Source organism: Argentina anserina, chromosome 5, assembly GCF_933775445.1.
Source record: "Argentina anserina chromosome 5, drPotAnse1.1, whole genome shotgun sequence".
NCBI lineage: Eukaryota > Viridiplantae > Streptophyta > Magnoliopsida > Rosales > Rosaceae > Argentina > Argentina anserina.
Window position 1 is genome coordinate 10,825,960 of NC_065876.1, and position 20,481 is coordinate 10,846,440.

General features: G+C 40.5%; 2 protein-coding genes and 1 pseudogene across 2 annotated transcripts; all 3 read right to left on the reverse strand.

The window, feature by feature from the left end:
• Nucleotides 1–1,461: 1,461 nt before the first annotated feature.
• LOC126793677 (putative RING-H2 finger protein ATL21A) lies at nucleotides 1,462–3,887 on the reverse strand. The gene is made up of 2 exons (XM_050520273.1): nucleotides 3,021–3,887; nucleotides 1,462–2,102 (listed from the first exon to the last, which is right to left on the reverse strand). Exons 1-2 carry the CDS (start codon nucleotides 3,673–3,675, stop codon nucleotides 1,861–1,863), a joined length of 897 nt encoding a protein of 298 aa, XP_050376230.1. The 5' UTR covers nucleotides 3,676–3,887; the 3' UTR covers nucleotides 1,462–1,860.
• Nucleotides 3,888–15,871: 11,984 nt separating this feature from the next.
• Nucleotides 15,872–18,578, reverse strand: LOC126793637 (cullin-1-like). Its single transcript, XM_050520218.1, has 2 exons — nucleotides 18,529–18,578; nucleotides 15,872–18,263 (listed from the first exon to the last, which is right to left on the reverse strand). Exon 2 carries the CDS (start codon nucleotides 18,245–18,247, stop codon nucleotides 16,127–16,129), a length of 2,121 nt encoding a protein of 706 aa, XP_050376175.1. The 5' UTR covers nucleotides 18,248–18,263; nucleotides 18,529–18,578; the 3' UTR covers nucleotides 15,872–16,126.
• Nucleotides 18,579–19,672: 1,094 nt separating this feature from the next.
• Nucleotides 19,673–20,395, reverse strand: LOC126793685 (cullin-1-like; annotated as a pseudogene).
• Between the last annotated feature and the right edge of the window lie 86 nt (nucleotides 20,396–20,481).

Here is a 20,481-nt window from a genome sequence, read left to right on the forward strand (position 1 = left end):
GTGACTGAGTAATGGGGTTTGTTCCAATTGTGGTTTTGGTGTAGTTTCTGGTAAAACAGTTTGTGCCCTGATTGATTAAAAATTTAAAATGCAATTGCAGATGGTTTAGTGTTAAGCAAAGAGGTTGTCAGATTGGTTTGGCTGATTGGGTAGTAAGTAGATTGCGCAATGGGGGACTGAAGGTTGTTCATAATGTAATTTTGGTGTTGCATGTACTGAAAAGGTATGCTTATGGAGCATTTGCACCTGAAGGCCATGATCTTGCATCTTCAGCATGAGAAACAAGAGTCATCAGTATGAACACTACGTAAGAATGATGTACTGCAGCCAAACGAGTTAGATGCTTATTCACAAAGTTATATTGTGCACTTTACTGTGCTCAGTTTTTTTGATAAGATTGGGTATATGACCAGATCAGAGGTGAATTATAGGAATGTTCTTTTTATTTTATTTTGCAGTCAACCTCATAAACAAATTGATCACATTGTTAGGCCTGAGGCTATTGGCCTCGTACTTGGAAATGAAATCCCAAACTGGGAGCCTTTCAACTGCAATTTGGTATTGAGCTGTTTCATGTGAAAAGCTCTATATCAGATGCTGGAACTGAAGAAGATGATTTGAATTAAGGAGGGCCAGAAATATATGTTGCTATGCAAAGTGTACGTGCTTTGTTGCCATGGGAAAGACAGTACACTGCTAAGAGATGTACACAACTCTGTCCCTCCTTCCCTCATGAATTTCAATGATTATATCCTGCTATACCTCTTGAGTCACTGATTTTTATGAGGAAATAACTCAATTTGTTTCTTGTAAGATACAGCTGCTGTTATTGCACGCCTCTACTACAATTTCTAGATGAATGAAGTGGTGGATTCTTCATGTCTGGATACATTGTTATTCAAAAACAACCTGAAAAAGGTAAAGGTATATGGTTGGTTAGAATTTCTCTATTTTAGGCACATCACTGAAAATTTGGTACCTAAAGGACCCTTGTAGACCAATTTCTGATATATACTTGACTTTGAAATGTGCCTTTGTATAGTAGCTAATAACTAGTAAATTTATATTAGTAACAACATAACTTCTTTTATTCACTACCTCTGTGTCAATAATTATATGAATTATATCCATCCATCTGTAGGCACTGTTCTCCCTCCCCTCCAACTGTCACTTGCTCACTCTCCCTTACTCTCGGTTCATAGCAGTATGGTTGAATTAGGGAATCAAAAGCAATGATTTAGATTTCGTAGCCACTTAAGTGCAGTTGCTTGTGATGCAATTACTATTGAAGATTAATATATATCAGGGAAGATGAATATGAAGAAGAGGACGATACCTTTATTTGATCTAAGGAGGACCAATGGGGCTTATCATACAGTTGTTGTTTTGATTTGTGTTCATTGAAGACTAGTAGTAGAAAATAAACATACTCTCTGTCATTGACTTTTCTCTTTAGCCAATTGCATCATGTTTGCTTGCTGTTGATCGGATTTGCACTATGTTTAGAACCTAACATACTCTCTGTCATCGTAGTTCTTTCCATTTTCATATACTCATAGCACAGTTTGTGGTTTCAAATTAGATGATGCTTACTCTAACTGCAGACACATATCACGCTGGAATAAAATTCTGGGGTGACTGCTTCAACTTTGGATGGTTATTACGACTGAAAACAGGTAAAACTATAGGGTACTGAAATCTCTATCCTATTACACAACGGAAAATATATTATCCAACGGATCCTTTTAGATTAATGCCTTTTGTGTATTGGCCCGATCTTCTTTCCATAGGAGGCGTGGTGTAGAACATCAACATCACAACTGCAACTTAACATGCAAGATATTTGTTTTGCTTTAAATCTCATACTTGCACTTTCTGGTTCTTCAATATCTTAATATCTATAACTGTTTGATGCTGACTGTTGCTTTGCTTAAGGTCAGCTTCATCTGATCTTCCACTCATATTAGCGATGTACTCTCCTAGTAGTTCCTCAACCTGAATTTGATTTTCCCTTTGTTTCTGATAATGAAGTTTTCTGGTCTGATTCATGTTTACTCGTATGATAACTGCTGCCGCCACAAAAATAAGAATTGCAATACACACTGCACAGATTGAACCACAAGTATAAGAGACCATTTCAATGCATAAGTACAAATCTATAGAATAGTATAGAACTCTGACAAAAATTCCTTGAATGGCTGGGAAGGTGGCTAGGAAGGTCAGAAGGGGGACACAGTGACTAGAACAGAAGTTTCCTTCGGTTTATAACTTATATGTGATTAGTGAGTCAAAGTCTAGTTTGTCAATTAATCACCTTCAGCTACAGAAAATGATATCTTGACATAATATAATACATGGTGGGACATAATTCTACAATATTTGGAATCATCTATCAGATTCTCACCTGGTAGCTGGTACAATGGATTCAGTTTTGCTTATACATATGATAGATGATTAATGAGAAAATTGTTGCTCACATTTGATGTCCTTTTAGATAATTTAACCAACATGTCGATAAATTGTTGCTCATTATACTGAAGTGCTGCGTTATATTCCTGTTTATCATATGTGCATATACATGCCACTGATTGTGCTATACCTTAGCTAATAATGTTCTAGCTCTATGTCTTTTTTGTTTTTGTTTTATGTATGTGCTTTTCTGGAAAGTGAATACTTGTGTGAGTTGTGTCCTAAGATATCATATATACAGTCTCTTCCCTCAAAAGTATGTAATGGTTTCTAATCTTCCGAGTTGAACTAGATTTCTTTTGTTTTCACTTTAGTTGTATTAATAACATGTAAGTGGATTACTAATTTTCCTATATAGTTTTTAAGGAGTTGAAAAAGTAAAAGAAAAGGAAAAAAAATTTCTGCTGGATGATATTGTTGGTCTTTCTAGAGCTAGGGAGTTTATGACTTGTAGCTCTGGCTAGTTTCTTCTCTACTTTCTTTTGCTTGAGCTAATGACCGACCCCATTTGTACAAAAAAAAAGTAAAAGAAAAGGGAAGATGTAATTTACCTTTAACATGTGCCATAGTGAAGCAATCCGTTTCCTGTTCTTTTTCAGTCTGCAATGAACCTACTTTTGCTTCATGAGAATCTTCATGCCCAAGTAAGTTCCAGGTTAATCCCAGACCAAAACTATTGTCAGCCAGATAGGGACTATACTTGAATGGAATAGGAACAGTTTTCACTACCCTGCAAGAATTTGGTACGGCGAATGTTGGCTTAACAGTGTAAACATGGTATCCAGAGCCACTCAAGCAGGGAATTTCTGTGAAAGATCTCGGTAGCCTAACAGAACAGTTGAGATATGAGTACTCTTTCATGACATAGTAGTATTGAAATGGTGTGAGGGAGAGATTGAGATTAAGAAAGACTCCATGGACACAATTCTTGGGGTCAATAAGCTCAAGTTTCATGCTATCATAGGAGATAGATTTCACAGCCAATTCACCATAAGATGGGATGTGGATTGTGGTTTCGTTGTTGCTGCAGTCAAGATCAAAACCACAGTGACCACAGTGTTGGGGGTGCTGGCTTTTTACTCGGAAAGGAAAACGGATTTCAGGAGCCCCAGTAGCACACTTCTTTGTTTCACAGATTTCAGTGGAGGCTTCGGTCTTAAGAAAGATGGAAGTACAGAAGAGGATGAAGAAGATGAAGGAATGCATAGCTTGGCAATGAGAAACACAACTGCAAGGGCTTCCTACAATACTTATATCAGGACAAAATGTAATGCACGGAAAAAGCAGAACTTGGAATAAATCTAGGATAGGATACACAAGAAGACTCCCAAGTGGGGAAGACCTAAAGACTTAAGCTTTGGCCGCCTAGAACTAGAAGACATTGAGAGAAAAAATAAACAATTCCTGGTAAATATAAAGAAATGGGGGTTGATTTGATCTTTAACAGACTTTTGGGTGGAGTGTTTATTGGGGTAGATTTTTCAGTTAAGAAATTGAGGTTTCTTGTAGACTGGTATCTACGGGCACTTTCTTTGCTTCCCCCTAACCTTTCCAACACGGTAATAGAGGGTCTATAATTCTCAAATTCTCTCACTTTATAATGTTTGCTTTGATTGAGTTTGTGTAATGCCATCTAATTCCATGTTATTATAATACTAAATATATTGTAAACAACAAGTATGAACTATATATATAGTACAAAGAAAGACTAAAAGAGCTACCAATAAGTCCTTAATTGTAGTCTTCACAAAATGATATAATCAAATTCTTTATTACACTTTTTTTTTTGAGAATGAAAATGTTTATTGCACTCGGAAAGCAAATAGAACAAAAATTGTATCCATTACTTAATGTCTTTGCTTTCATAAACCAGAAGCAACTCATCTTTGACTCTGTTCACCAGCTTCTGCTCACTGATTGAATACAGGTAATGAACTATATATATAGTACAAAGAAAGACTGAAAGAGCTACCAATAAGTCCTTAATTGTAGTCTTCACAAAATGATATAATCAAATTCTTTATTACACTTTTCTTTTGAGAATGAAAATCTTTATTGCACTTGGAAAGCTAATAGAACAAAAATTGTGTTAAGATTGAATTTCCATTGATTTGAATGAATACATTTGTTACACATATATACTGCTGTAAATATAATTACAATGAATAACATTCCTAACTGAGATGATTGACATTCCTAAACTGAGATGAACACATTAATGTTGATTGCATATAATCAGGATTCAATTAGGAGAGGTGAATCACTCTTGATTTGGAAATCAGAGGGAATCACTCTAATATCCCCCCTCAAACATTGCGGGCCTGCACGGATAAGTTTGCAAGCATGGAAAAGATGCTTTGGCTTGAGGAGAGGCTTGGTGAGAAGATCAGCTGGTTGGTCCTGTGAAGGGATGAAGCACACACGGTGGCTGCCAAGAGCTACTTTCTCGCGAACAAAATGATAATCAGGATCGCTGTGTTTGGTTCGAGCATGGAACACGGGATTGGAAGCCATGTATGTGGCATTGAGATTGTCACAGTAGAGAAGAATGAGAAAGTGTACTTTAGCCCCAAGTTCATACAACAAATAGCTTAACCATGTGGTTTCAGAACTAGCATGAGCAAGTGATCGGTATTTTGACTCGGCACTAGAGCGGGCAATAGTTGGTTGCTTCTTGGAGCACCAAGAAATGAGATTAGAGCCCAAGAATATCAGATAACCGGAGGTGGAACGACGAGAATCCTGACAACCTGCCCAATCGACATCAGAATAGGCTGTGAGCCGTACCAGATGAGTTTGTGGACTGAAATGCAAGCCTTGATCGAGAGTGCCCTTGATATAACGCATAACACGTTTCACTGTTACAAGATGAGGAGCTCTAGGCTGACTCATGTACTGAAACAAGGAGTTGACGGCGAAGGAAATGTCAGGACGAGTGATGGTGAGGTACTGTAATGAGCCTACCATCTCACGAAAGATAGTAGAATTAAGAAATAAGTCTCCATCATTTGCAGTGAGGATTGATTTGGCCGACATGGGGGTGGCAGCAGGTTTAGAATGCATCAGATCATGCTTGATAAGGAGATCATGAGCATACTTGAGTTGATTAATATGAAGACCTCCAGAATCACCTGTCACCTGTAAACTAAGGAAGTAATGGAGAGGGCCAAGGTCTTTAATATCAAAACCACGGCCTAAAGCATCAATGAAGCTTTGTAAAAGTTAATCATGGCTCCCAGTAACCACAATATCATCCACATACAGCAAAAAGAATATGGTGTGGACACCCTGCTGAAAGATGAACAAAGAGGAATCTGCCTTACTTTGTCGGAAACCAATGGATATGAGAAAGAGACTCATACGCTGAAACCAAGCGCGAGGAGCTTGTTTGAGGCCATAGAGAGCTTTGTGAAGACGACAGACATAGTGAGGACGTGATTGATCAACAAAGCCAGGAGGTTGAATCATGTACACATCTTCATTCAAGAAACCATGCAAGAAAGCATTCTTGACGTCTAATTGACGAAGAGGCCAGTGACGGAAAACAACAAGGCATAAGACTGTACGAATGATGGCGGGTTTGATAACTGGGCTGTAGGTTTCGTCATAGTCAATGCCGTGCTTCTGGTGAAAGCCTTTGGCGACGAGCCGAGCTTTATAACGCTCAACAAAACCATCAGGATTACGCTTGATTTTGAAGACCCATTTACAGCCGACCACATGGTGAGATTTTAAGGGTGGAACCAGAGACCATGTTTCATTTTTCAGCAAGGCATTAATTTCAGCAGCCATAGCATCATGCCACTTTGCATGTTTAGAGGCCTGGGAATAACAAGTAGGTTCCACAGAGTCAATTGTAGTAATCAAAGCTTTAGGGATCAGATACGTTACAGTGCCATCTTGACGTTCTCTTGGCTTGCTGATGTCGTCCTTGAGTCTGGTACGCATGGAATGAGTAGATGGGGCGGGTGGAGCATGGGGAGGATGAGGAGCGGGAGCCGGCGGAGGAGGAGCTGATTGTAGATTGGCGGTATGGGATTCGCCGGATTGAGACAGAATGGGAGATGGAACAGGGCAGGATTGGGATGGGGATCGGCGGTGTGAAAATTGGAGGCGGACTGGCGCCGGCTGTAGGTCAGGATGACAGGGCGGGGGGGGGGGGGGAGGCACTGGTGGAGGAGTCGGAGCAGAAGAAGAAGATGAAGATGGAGAATGGCTTGAAAGCGCTGGGCGCGTGGGATCTGTGTTGGAGTTTGATGGTGATACCGAGTCATATGGAGGAGATGTTGGGCTCGGCAGGTGGGCCTGTGGAGGTGTAGATTGGGCCAGCGTACTAACTAGTGTGAATTCCACATAGTCAGAAGCCGTGGGAGGTGGTACCTGTAATTCTTTATATGGAAAGTGATTCTCGTTAAATAAAACATGACGCGACACATAGACTCAACTGGATTTGGGATTGAGACACCGATAGCCTTTATGAATGGGACTATAACTGAGGAAGATACACTCTAGACTACGACTGTTGAATTTGTTGGATTCATTTTGACCAAGGTGAGGAAAGCACAAACACCCAAAAACTCGAAGAGATGAATAAAAAGGATGATTGCCATTGAGGCGGAAATGAGGAGTGTCCCAATTGAGTGTGAGAGTAGGAAGGAGATTTATGAGATAGACCGAAGTATTTACAGCATCAACCCACAATTGTTGCGGAACCCCGGAGGTAAGAAGAAGAGTGCGACCAATGGTGGCAATGTGACGATGTTTCGTTCAGCAAGTCCATTTTGTTGGTGAGTATATGGACAAGAAAAGCATTGTTGGATTCCCAAAGACTGACAGAATTGAGAGAAGGCATGATTCACATATTCAGTACCGTTGTCACTTTGAAGATATTGAATAGATCCAGAAAAATATTGCGGATCAACGCCATTAGAGTTTGAAAATGCGTGAGGACCTCATTTTCTGATGCATAGGATAAACCCAGGTATATCGGGAATGCTCATATGTAAACATAACATAATATCGGAAACCAGTGACAGATGTTGTAGGGGACATCCAAACATCACTATGAATAATAGAGAATAAGTTGGAGGAAAAAGTATTATTAGCAACAAAAGGCAATGTTTGTGACTTGCTAAGAGCACACTTATTACAAAAGGAAGTAAAAGACAATTTGAAACCAATAGATCACCCTAAACGAGTGAGAATAGAAGACGAAGGATGACCCAAACGATTGTGCCAAAGAGACGAGTGAACAGAAGCAAGAGCTTGAAGAGCAGAAGATGCGGAAGACAAGGAGAGAGGATAGAGACCATCTTTACATGGGCCCTGAAACAACAAACGACTAGAACGTAAACAATATATCTGATAAAAGTCAGGAGCAAACAAGAAGAAGACAAGATTATGTTCAGTGAAACGAGCAACAGACAATAGATTTTTACGAATAGATGGAATATGGAAACATTACATAAGGAAAAACTATACGATTTTAAAGGAAGAGGAAGAGTACCGGTATGGGAGATAGGCATAGAACTGCCATCACCCATGTAGACATTGTGGGGACCAGTGTAAGGTTGAGGCTGATTGAGAGGCAAAGCAGTCATGTGATGAGTAGCTCCCGTGTCGGGATACCAGTTAGGATCACCAATGAAATGAGCACCAGCAAAAGGAACAGCAGCTGACGGACCCTGGTACCGGTGAGGACATTGTGTTGCACCATGCTGATTGGAATGACAATTGGGGCACCATTGAGGAGCAGATCCAAGAAGCCCATTAGCCCATGGAGGGCGGGAAGCCCAATTAAATGGCTAAGAAGTTGGGGTCACGTGATATTGAGGTTGTGTACTCGGATAGGATCGTGAGGTATTAGAAGAGGAGCCTGAACTGTTGCAATTATTGTTGCGGTTATTGGGATTAGTGGTGTGATGGCCGGAGTTGGAATTCCGACCAAACTGGGCATAGCGGGGTTGGGACTCACGATTATCACGCCGGGAAGAGCTATTGTGATGGAAAATGGCAGTGGCTGGCGGAACTTCTGAGATTCAAAAGCAAGGATGCGAGCCCAGAGATCTGTGAAATCAGGAAGAGAGGCTTGCTGAGTTAAAGCCGTGCGGAGCATAAGGTAGTTAGATCCAAGACCTCGAAGGGTGGCAAGCACGAGATCTTCATCAGAGACAGGCTTATTGATTGTGGTTAGCGAATCGGCAATGGATTTGGCATGACGAAGATAATCGTCAATAGTTTAGGAGCCTTTCTGAAGGTCAATGAGCTGCAACTTGAGACTGGAGGTGCTAGCTGCCGAGCGTTGGGAGTAATTACGAGCAAGAAAATTCCAGATCTCTTTGGAGGTATTGAACCCAACGGTGAGCTGGAGAACTTTTGCAGTCAGCGTGGTGCGAAGGAGATTCACAATTTTCTGATCAACCTTAAACCATGCTTTGTACTCTGGAGGAAGGGTGGTTTTAGCGGGCTCAGTGGTGGTAGCGAGGGTGTGGTGGTTTTAGGAGTAGGCTGAGGAACTGAGCCATCAACATAGCCCCAAAGGTCAGTCCCATTGAGATATGGTTGAATCTGGTTAAGCCAGGAGAGATAATTGGTTTCGGTCAGCTTTATGAATTAAGAGGTATGTTGGGAGGGAGGGGTGGTCTCGGCCATGGAGGATGGAAAAGGGGAAGACGGACGCAGAGGGAAAGGACACAGAAGAAGCTAAACTTGAAAGGTTAGGATCTATTTTTAGGCTGATACCATGTTAAGATTGAATTTCCATTGATCTGAATGAATACTTTTGATACACATATATACTGCTGCAAATATAATTACAATGAATAACATTCCTAACTGAGATGAACACATTAATGTTGATTGCATATAATCAGGATTCAATTAGGAGAGGTGAATCACTCTTGATTTGGGAATCAGAGGGAATCATTCTAATAAAATTGTATCCATTACTTAATGTCTTTGCTTTCATAAACCAGAAGCAACTCATATTTGACTCTGTTCACCAGCTTCTGCTCACTGATTGAATACAAGTAATGAGCAACTCGATGCTTTCAGAGCATAGTAATTGCGAGGGGTTTCCAGTATGTGAGCCTCCAAGTCATTTTCATAAGCATCCATTTTCCCATTTCCGATTTCAACAAATATATCTACCACATTTTTCACTAGCTCTCTGTCAATCAGCTCTCCTTCGCGTTCTTTGTGTATCAGATCAATCACAGCAGCTCTGGCAGTGGCATTCACCTCAATATAAACCAAATCCTTGAAGGAGTTGAGTCCAACTTCTTTTAGGGTTGGAAGTAAGGCTGTAAACGGTTCCAAAACAGCCAAAAATAGGCGGAACCGTAAACCGAACCGTGTTATTTAAACGGTTCAGTTCTTGTATTTTTCAGAATAGGAACCGAACGGTTCGATTCCTAACGGTTCCATGGCGGTTCCGGTTCCAAAACGGTTCGAAACGGTTCAAAAAAAATTGTCTTAAATTCAAGAATGATGTTAGTTTGAGCATATCATACTTATATACGGTGACAAGAAATGAGGGAAGATTGATAATTCGAGACAAGATAATTCCAAAACAGGGGATAGTCTATGTCCTCCACCAAATGGAGTATGACTAGTACTTTAGTTTAAAGCAATTCCTCCACCAAAACGGTTCCAAACGGTTCCTATATATTTTTTTTCTAGTAACCGAACTGAACCGAATTGTTTTAAAAACGGTTCGGTTCTACTGTATAACTTCAATTTTTTTCTAGGAACCGAACCGAGCTGCTGTTAAACAGTTCGGTTTCAACGGTTCCTTCAGGAACCGGAACCGATTAATAGCCCTAGTTGGAAGTGACCTCCTCAGGATGAAGTAGCGATCAAGAAAATGAAAGAAGCGTGACAGCCAGCTTACCATAACCTTGTGGTTTTTCCATCTTTTGACAAGTTCCTGCAACATCGATTCTTGAGGCTTCTCTCTTAGAGAAGGCAGCACCGTCGAAGTAATGTAAACCTCACATGTCTCCCGATATTTGTCATAAAGCTTTTGACAGTAATCGTTGTTGGGATCCTGAGTACACATTTTGTAAACAATGGTGTAGAGAATCATATACTCCTATGAGCTGAATTGAGTTTGTTAATGTGAATGACGGAGTAAATCATGGGCGTGATTCAATGAGTGATTTGTGGTTAATTATACTCTTGTTAGATTATATATAGAACAATTATGTGTATGAAGTAATATAACAATCTATATACATTTCTACTTGGCATCAGAGCCAATTTTTTTTCATCCTCTATTTTTTTGGGTTTGTGTTTTTGTCGTGGAACTGCTGCATCACGTGAAATAAGCAGCCACATTTGGCGACGCTGTTGTCTCAACGACGTAGGTGCTTTGCCGAGACGTGCCCGTCCGCCCATCCGATTTCTCCCGTCCGGTTCTGGCTCTGCGTGTCGGTGTCCGCTGCCCTCGTCGACGTTTGCTTCTAGCGTCGTCTCTCTTGGCGTCTTCCTTCCTCCGACCAACGTAGTTGTCTCAGGGTGAGGAACGACTCCTCGTCCTGCGCTGCCCAGATCACTTGCGCCGTCGCCGCTGCCCTCAGGCCTCTACCGTCTCCTCTGCTCTTCGACGGTCCCTCTGCCCTCTGCCCAGATCACTTGCGCCATCGCGCTCCCCTCCAACGTCGTCCGACGCCGCACTCTCCTCAACTTCGGCGTTGCTTCTGCCTTCCGACGCCCCCTCCGACGACGCCCACTCCTTTCCGGCCGTTTTTCAGCTATTTCGACAAATTTCTGCCCTGACCCGACCTGACCCATATTCGACCCGACCCGGCCGACACAACTTCGGCCTGACCTAACCCGAATTTTATGGTCTTGGTTGTCAGTATAGGTTCACCGATAGAGTAGGTGCACCCTCGACAGGTTCAAATCCGTTTGTTTTTGTGTTTTCGCTGCATCAATCCTGATTTTTTATTTTCAATGGGTTCTGAAGACGACACATAGAGTTCTCAGATCAATAACATTCCGCAAGTTCTGAAAGTGGTTCCTTTTGGGGCGCCAAACTCAATGGGACCAATTTCCGTAAATGGAAGAGAATTATGGCCGCTCATCTTCAAGACATGCACAAGATGTGGCATGTAACCGGAGTAACTACGGCTCCTAGTGAAGATGATATTGTTGCCTACACTAAGTTGGACAACAATGATGGTTTTGTCGTGTCAGTCTTGTGGAAAGATATAAATGACGAGATAGTTGATCTGGTGGAGGCATGTACCACTGCGCAGGCAATATGGCAAACACTGGAAGGCTTATATACTAATGACTTTGATTTCATACAGGTTCATGAGTTAATGTGCACAGTTTTGGCGATGCAACAAGATGGGCAACCGGTGGCGTAATATTTCACCAAACTGAAAAATATTTGGGCTGAGATTGATGTGAAACGTCCTTACATGATCAAGAATAAGGAGGATATTGTTTGGTACTAAAAAGAGAAGGAGCTTGAGCGAGTTCACCATTTCCTAAAAGGTCTTGATGCAAAGCATAACAGTGTGAAAAGAGAATTGCTCAGACAGATCGAACCCTCTAGCTTAATCACCGCTTTCACATATATCTGTAAGGATGAGTCTCAGTAGGAGAGTCTTTATCAGGAACAAGTTGTAGTTTCCAGCCTTACTGTTCATGCTAGATCTCCAGCACCATCCCTTCCGCAAGCAACTTCGGCAACACTTCATCAGCAAGCCCACCACCAGACTTCGGGAATCAGCCCCGCCCTCTTTGCTCTTATTGTCATGATACTAACCATGCTCGTGCGACCTGTTGAAAGTTGTATCCACACCTTAGGCCTAAGAGGCCTATTTATCGTCCCAAGGCGAAAGCAACTATTTAATTAGTCCAGGAACCAGATTTTTATGGTGTGGTTGGCCATGATCATCATACAGCCGGAGGCGCTACACCTACCGCATCCATAGCTGGTCGTGGTAAGATTGGTATGCCTTTAAATATTTCTAACTTTGTTGGTTTTGATACTTGAATTATTGATTCTAGTGCGTCTGATCATATGACTTATGACTCATCTTATTTTATCATATTGTCTCTTCCACTAGTATCTTATGTTACTAATGCTAATTGTGAGGATTTACCCGTGTTAGGGAAATGGTCAGTTCGTATTACTCCCACAATAGAGATTCACAATGTACTATATGTACCTGCTTTATCTCATCATTTGATATTTGTCCCACAATTGAACACTAACGCTAAGTGTTATGTGACATTTGTTTCCTATGTATGTGATATTTCAGGATCTTCTCACCGGGGAGTTAATTAGTCGGGGGAATCTGAGGGGCATGTTATTTCATCTGGATCTGACATATGCGGGGGAGAAACCAGGAGCACAGTCTCGGACCACTTTACGAAATTACTGTTAACTGAGTTACTATTCACGTATTATTGTACAAATACCCATCAATTACATATTCATGTACGAGAACATATTGTTTACGTATTTCTGTACGTATACATACTATTCAATAGTAAATACTATCTCAGTAATTTACCGTATGTGAAAGAAATTCACAATTATTGTATGTAAATCACTTTTTACATTCACCAACGTAAAAATAAATTTTTACAAATTTACTGTTTCAAAAACACTATTCACGCGCCGCCGCACGTGGCGGTGCGTGGGGTACACGCGCTACTCACTGTGGCAGCGCGTGGGGCCCACGCGCCGAGCCTATGGCCGGCGAGTAGCACGCCACCGCCGCTCCATTTCTCCTCCTTTCTTCCCCCTCTTCCTCCCCACGGCCTCACGCCGGCTCCCAAGATGCATCACCTTCATCATGATGGCTCCACAACAGCTTGACTAACTCTACTTCCTTCCTTCGAAGCTTCTTTGTGGATCTATCCAGAATACGAACCGGCTCAATAACAAAAGTGACATTTTCCTTCACCTCATTGGTGCTATGATCGATCACATGCGACTCATCTGGTACATATTTCCTCAACATGGAAATGTGGAAGACATTGTGAACGCCCGACATGCTAGTAGGCAAGGCTAGTCGATATGCTAGTTCTCCCACCTTCTCGAGAATCTCAAAGGGCCCAACATACCTCGGAGCCAACTTTCCTTTCTTGCCAAATCTCACTACACCCCTCATAAGTGACACTTTTAAGAACACATGATTGCCTATCTCAAATTCCACATGTCTCCTCTTTAAGTCTGCATAGCTCTTATGTCTACTTTCACGTACGACGTCCGATTAGGACGCGTAACATGTCCACGAACTCGTATAGACGAGCCCTACAACATTCATGAAGGAAGTTTTCACAAACGAGCGACGGAGAAAAAGTCGATACTCATGTCGCAGAAACGAAACGTTTTTCTAAATAAACGTTCCGAGAACGTTTTCGTTTTCGTTTCGAAACGTCGCAAGCAACCGAATGTCATTTAAATGAATTTCACAAATTTAATAAATTTAAAACAAGCCAATAGTTGGTTCCGAAAAATAGGGTTATTACAATCACCAATTATCTCACGATCCGAATAGCTCCAATTTGACCACAAGCATCGATCCAAGTCCATATCTTGTGACCCCAATTCAACTAGGAGCTCTACCAATTTGATCGACGAGACACCAAGTCCCAAGTGTAACTTGAGCTCTGATACCAATTGTTGTGCGGAAGCAGCCAACAATCCTACATACACAGGTTTAATAATGCCGATACTTTCCCCACTTTAGTCACCTGGAGTTCGGGTATGAGGTTTTACACAAAAGGCCTCGACATTAGTGTGTGTGGTATCAATCCTTATGACCCAAAGATGACTCTTCACTTTTTCTAATATAAAATTCCAAATGACTCAAATCTAAGCCAATCTATTTCCAATAATTTTACACTCTCTTCATGTAACGACGAGTGAATGAGTAATATCTTCAATGCGTTTCTTGATCGCTTGGATCCCAAGCTTGAACATGTGTCTTAAATGTTCGACACACTCCATAACTAATTGTAGATAACCCAAAACTTTAAGATCAACTCGGAGCTACTTGACTGAAGTAAAAACTGTAGAGATCGACAGATAATCAAATGGAAGATGAATTTTACCTCTAACGTAACAGTTATGTGTTCTGATTTCGGCTGCGATAACTGTCGCCTGACTACCCTCATAATCAAACCAAACAATGTCTACTAATAAGCCTCATTTTGCCTAAAAAATGGGTAAAAATAGTTCATCAAAGAAGACTAACAAGAATGAGACTTGTTTGTGTAGGACGCCATGTCGCATGCACTTCCGATGTGAATTTGACGCTGTTGTGTATTCTAGCAATCTAAAGTGACCACGTAATGCCCCCATAGTCCCTTGTGTTGTCCCAACTTATACTATACAATCGACGCCGCTGCCACTTGACACTGCCAATAGGCTGCTACCTGAGCATTTTAAACCACATCACAGACATGGGTTCTAATAGCCACATTTCCCTTCTTTGTTGTCTATTCAATGGCCTGAAATGGCGCTTGCCCAAAGCTTGCGAGCAAAGCATGGCAGCACACAAATGAGCAACTCTAATTCTCTCTATTAGTCTGGATCAGTTCTGTTTCTTACACATGCTAGATACCCAATGCTTGCGAGCAAAGCATGGCACACAAATGAACAACTCTAATTCTAATAGTCTGGATCAGTCCTGTTTCTTAGAGTAAAGAATTTTCAGATGGTGCAACCTACATAGCGTCACATACATCTTCCATAAAATCAATCATCGTACAGTATAAATACAATAGCAGTGAGTATTTCTAAACCATTAACAAATTAGTTTTCAGAAAAAAACGACGGCCTCCCAATACAGCTAAAGGAATAAGGAAAGAGCCTAAGAATCAAATCAGACAAGCCAAAACTGAAAGCAATGAAATGAGGGAAAACAAGGCATACCACGCCATGAAATATCTCACAATAATTAACCTTTTTGACAGAGATAAAAAAAAGTAAATCGTACAAGGAAATTTTTTCAGAACAGCTAATAACTCCGAACAGTTTAAACAAAATAGTGAGAACAGTGGAGGTTAAGACAACCATGGAATAGAAACTCCCATTTCGGAATATTCAAGTATTCCTACAGTGGAGATAATCAGTGGAAATAACATGATATCTAACAAATGGAAAGGCAAAAAGGTTCAAAACTAAAGCAGTTAAGTTGATATCAAGTTATCAGCAGCAGCTCAGATATATGACTTATAATAGGTAGGTTTTACACCAATCATTATATCAACATTTCATATCATAAATTATAATCAGAACTGTGGCTCTCATCAGAAGAATGGACATGTAGATAACAAGAACATTGCAGTCCATTCAATTAACAAATAAAACCTAAGATTGTAACTCTACTTCATCAGCACAAGATGGAACCACTTAAAGACTAAATTCACGTCATAATGGTTGTTTGAATTGCACAAAACTGGCTTCAGTGGTAAACTGAACACACCCTATCTACTTTTAAAGTCCTAGAATCCCTACAATCTACAATGAAGCCCATACAGCCAATCATGGTTCATATCCTACAATCTAAACAAAATTGGTTTTAGCTGCAACAATTGACAGCAATCTAATATCAATATAAACTATATGTCATGTTCATGTATCTACAGCATATCTTCAGATATTATGAAGACTCAAACACTTGAATTACACAACATACCTATACACTTTTTGGTTTTCCTTGTCTCTCTCCAAGTAGTCACGAGTCATAAGATCTTCAAGGCGCTTCTTAATTGTTTTGATGTCAGGCTTGAACATAGGTCTCAACTGCTCCACACATTCTATAACTAATTCTTGGTGACCAAACACTTTCCGACTCTTCATAATCCTCACAATTGCAGCATCAATTGCATATCGCCTGTCTTTATCCACATCTTTCATTACCTCCTTCCTTTCATGATCCACAGGCGGGAGAAGAATCTTAATTCTTATCAGCCTGTCAGTGAACATAGAGTTGAACTCAAAGGTGTCATTTGGGGAGATAATCTTTGTAGTTGGCTCCTTAATAAGGATCTTGAACTTTCCACATGACAGTGAATGAAGAATTCTAACCAAGGCATTCTCGGGAAGGTTTAACTGACATGAGATTTCTGAATAGCTCAATCTATCTGCTGCATTAAAGAGTAGCAAGAGAGCTGCTTGATAGGTTGACACAACCAATTCAATTGTTTTCGTATCAAAGTTGCCAATAATGTGGCAACTGCCCAATGAGTAAACCCACGTAAGTTTTCTGTGTTTCGTTTTAGTTTCATAGTATCCCTTGAATATTTCAACACACCTCCTCATCTCTGAAGGAAGGTTCAGATTAAAGGATTCATAGCTTGGCCAAGAACCAGTTGTAAGGACAGTGACTGCCAAATCCATTCCAGTATTTATATTCGGGTAACAATGGAGATATTCCTCAAAGCTCTTCTGAGTGTCCTGAGCCAAGGTCCAATCTGTGACCATTCCCTCCATCTTTGAGGTAAACTGTCCACCACATTGCTGTTTCATCTTTGTTATGGTGCTCTTTTCATGGTCCTTGTTGGCACTCCGATCAAACAGTAGCCGGCGAGCAAGTCTTTTCCTGTACAATTCTGCAAAATGATCCTTATCACCGATGTAGGGAAGCAACGTTTTAATAGCCCTCTCAAGTGTTTCTTCTATGCCCAGCTCACCACTCAATTTTTCACCCCCACCCTTTTTTAGAAGATCATCACAGAATGCAGCAAGCAATTCAGCACACGAACTGCCAACAACAGCTTTATTGCAAAATACCTCAAAAGCCTCATTCAGGGCCTTGTGAAAATGATAGTAGTTTCTAAAGCAATCATTGACACATGTTGTATACTTAACATGCAATTCAACTAAATCTGTGATAAGAACCTGAGCTGGCATCCCGGATCCAACAGAAGAAGCTTGTTTTGTTGCAGCATCTTCAAGGTGTTGAAACAAAGGTGCCAGTTCGGCAGTAACTTTCTGTCTTATTAATACATCAGCAAGAGGTTCAAACAGCTCATGTTGAACTGTGCGCACCAACTTCTGCTCACTGCTTAGAGGCAGGTAATGAGAAGCACTTTCTCTCTCCTTTCTCAAGCACTCCTCAGCTTTTACCATGTAATCTGCATACGAATATTCCTCCAAAATCCATCCAGATGTTTTCCGAGAATAGTACTCCCCTGTATCTTTTAGCAAGCACGCTTCAAGATCCTCTATGTAAACATCCATCTGCCCCCTGCCAATCTCCACGAACACATCTATCACTTTCTTCAACAACTCCCTGTCAATTTCCTCTCCCTCCCGCTCCTTATGCACAAGCCCAAGCACAGCATTCCTCACATTAACACTCAAGTCCCGACAAACCATATTCCTGAAACAGTTCCTCCCAACATCACTCAACCTACGCAACGACTTCCTAGGAATAAAGTACCTATCCAGATAATGAAAGAACCTCGACAGCCATGTCTCCAAAACCTTATGCTTCTCCCAACTCCTAACAAGCACCTGCAACATTACAACCTCATTCTGCCCCTCTCTTAATGGAGGCAGCACCGCGGAAGTAATGTAGTCCTCGAAAGTCTCCCCATACTTCTCATAAAGCCGCTGCGAGTAATCGAAAGGCGGTCTTTGAGTGCACATGTTGTAGATAGTATTGTAAAGCGTCATTCGTTCTTCAGAGTTGAAATCCGGCTCCGTAGAGCCTTCCACAATCCTCTTGAGCTTCTTAATCCCCTTCTGGATGAACTCCCATCCTTCATTGAACTCTATATACTTGTACTCTATTGCCATCGACACAAATTCTCAACTGGAATACAATTTCAAGTTAAAATTGTCCAAAATTCACCATGGTGCTTCAATTTTCACCCAATTAAAATTAATTAGTTTCGACTGAAGTGATATATTAACAGTAAATATCATGGGAAATCAAGGATTACATATCATCATCAGTTACGAAATCAAAGATTACATATTTACATAGCAGTTAAGGGTTTCATTTTATTCTAAAAATCGGCGAGTCTGTTTGTGAAGGACGAAATGAAAGACGAAGAAATGGAAGATGGAATTTTTACCTTTTCGAACTGGAGAGGTTGTTGTGGTCTGAGTAAATTGCAGGCGAGAGAGAGAGAGAGGGTTTTGGAGACGAAGAGGTGAGACAGTGACTATTGGAATTTTCTACATCTGTAGAATGCTTTTTTTGTAGTTTCTATTTTATCATAACAGTCACTTTCCAGATATGGTATTAATTATAGTAGTTGTTTTTCACACTGTCTATTTGTTTTTTAAAGAAAAATAAAATTACAACGAAATGAGTCCGGTAGAAAACAACATGAATTTGACAGCAACGTCATATAGGTATGGTGTGAGTATATTCAGTGTAGTGTGAACAGTTTAGATTAGAGGAAAATATATATATAGTGAGTCATGAATATATATTATTTTCAATAACTAAGATTTGACCGTATATTATACGTCATGCATACTATATTTTCTAGGTATGAGATCCTCCTTTAAAGAAATGTAGGGAGCTTTTTAGGAACACACGCATTAGGGAGCTTCATACGCACCAGAATAGCAGGGCTAGCCTAAGTTGTCTCTGATGACATAAACTGCAACTGTATACAAAGAGAAAACAAAACCATCGGAGTTCAGCACTTTCAGCCTGAACCGATTGCTTTAAAGAATACCATCACTTCAACAAGGCCCTGAGTCAGATATTTTGCTATGAAGCTGTTCCTGGGAGTTAAATGTAAAAGAGAATGTTTGAGAGGTGGTGATCAGGTCATAACAGAAACTCATTTGCCTTTTAACTTACTTCATATGTCGATGCATAGTTTTTAGTGTTTTTGAATGTACTATTTAGAATTCTTATAGCTGTCAATTATGTGCATCCCTCTACGATATTCAATTTGGCAGAAGTTTTTAATCAAATGCCTACAGCACAAGGCTCATAAACTAAATTCTTTTAATGAAACGCGTCGAAATTGCAAGGTATACTCAACAACAAAGGCAACTGTAAACATATAAAATGCAGTTTTCATTTCAGCCGCTTCTAAGTCCTAGTCAATTTAGTCACTTAATGAGAATTAAAGGCCAGAAACTTACTGAATTAAAGTATAAATGTTCTTTGTTTCAAACTCACTCTTCAGGTGAATTATTAGCAGAAAATGTATCAAACATCTAAAATTTAGAAGACCAGCATACGATAGCATCGGATCATGCAAGGTACCTATACAAGTTATAGTTTCCCTGGTCCCTTTCAAGGTACTCGCGGTCGATGAGATCGTCAATCCGCTGCTTAATGGCTTTGATGTTAGGCTTGAAAGACTGTCTCAGCTGCTCGACAAGCCCCAGAAGCAATTATTGATGACCTAGAATTTTCTGCTCCTTCATAATCCACACGATTGCAGCATCAATAGCATATCGCCTGTCTTTGTTAACACTACCTTTCACCTCCGTAGATTCATTTACTACTGATGGGAGAGGAATCTTAATTCTCCTCATTGTGTATTTGAATTTAGAGTTAAACTCAAATGTGTCATTCGGCGATATTGTCAATATTGTATCTGAATTCTTCTTGATGAGGATCTTGTACTTCGCGCATGACAGCGGATGAAGGATTCTGACCAAGTCATCATGATGAAGATTTAACTGAGTTGCAATCTCTGAATAGCTCAAAGCATCAGCAGTATTAAATAGTAGCAGAAGAGCAGCCTGCTGGGTAGACAGAACTAATTCAATCGCTTTGGCATCAAACTTCCCAATAACGCTGCAAGTGCCGAGTGAGTATATCCATGTAAGCTTTCTGTGTTTAGTTTTTGAAGTATAGAACCCTTTGAAAACTTCAACACACTTCACCAACTCTGCAGGAAGGTTAACATCAAATGATTTATAGCTTGGCCAGAAACCAGTTGTAAGAACAGTAACGGACAGATCCATGGTTCTGTTTTACGCAGCTGTTAACTATAAACATAAGAATCATCATCTGGTGGTTACCATTGCACCGGCTTGATTTCCAGTAATGG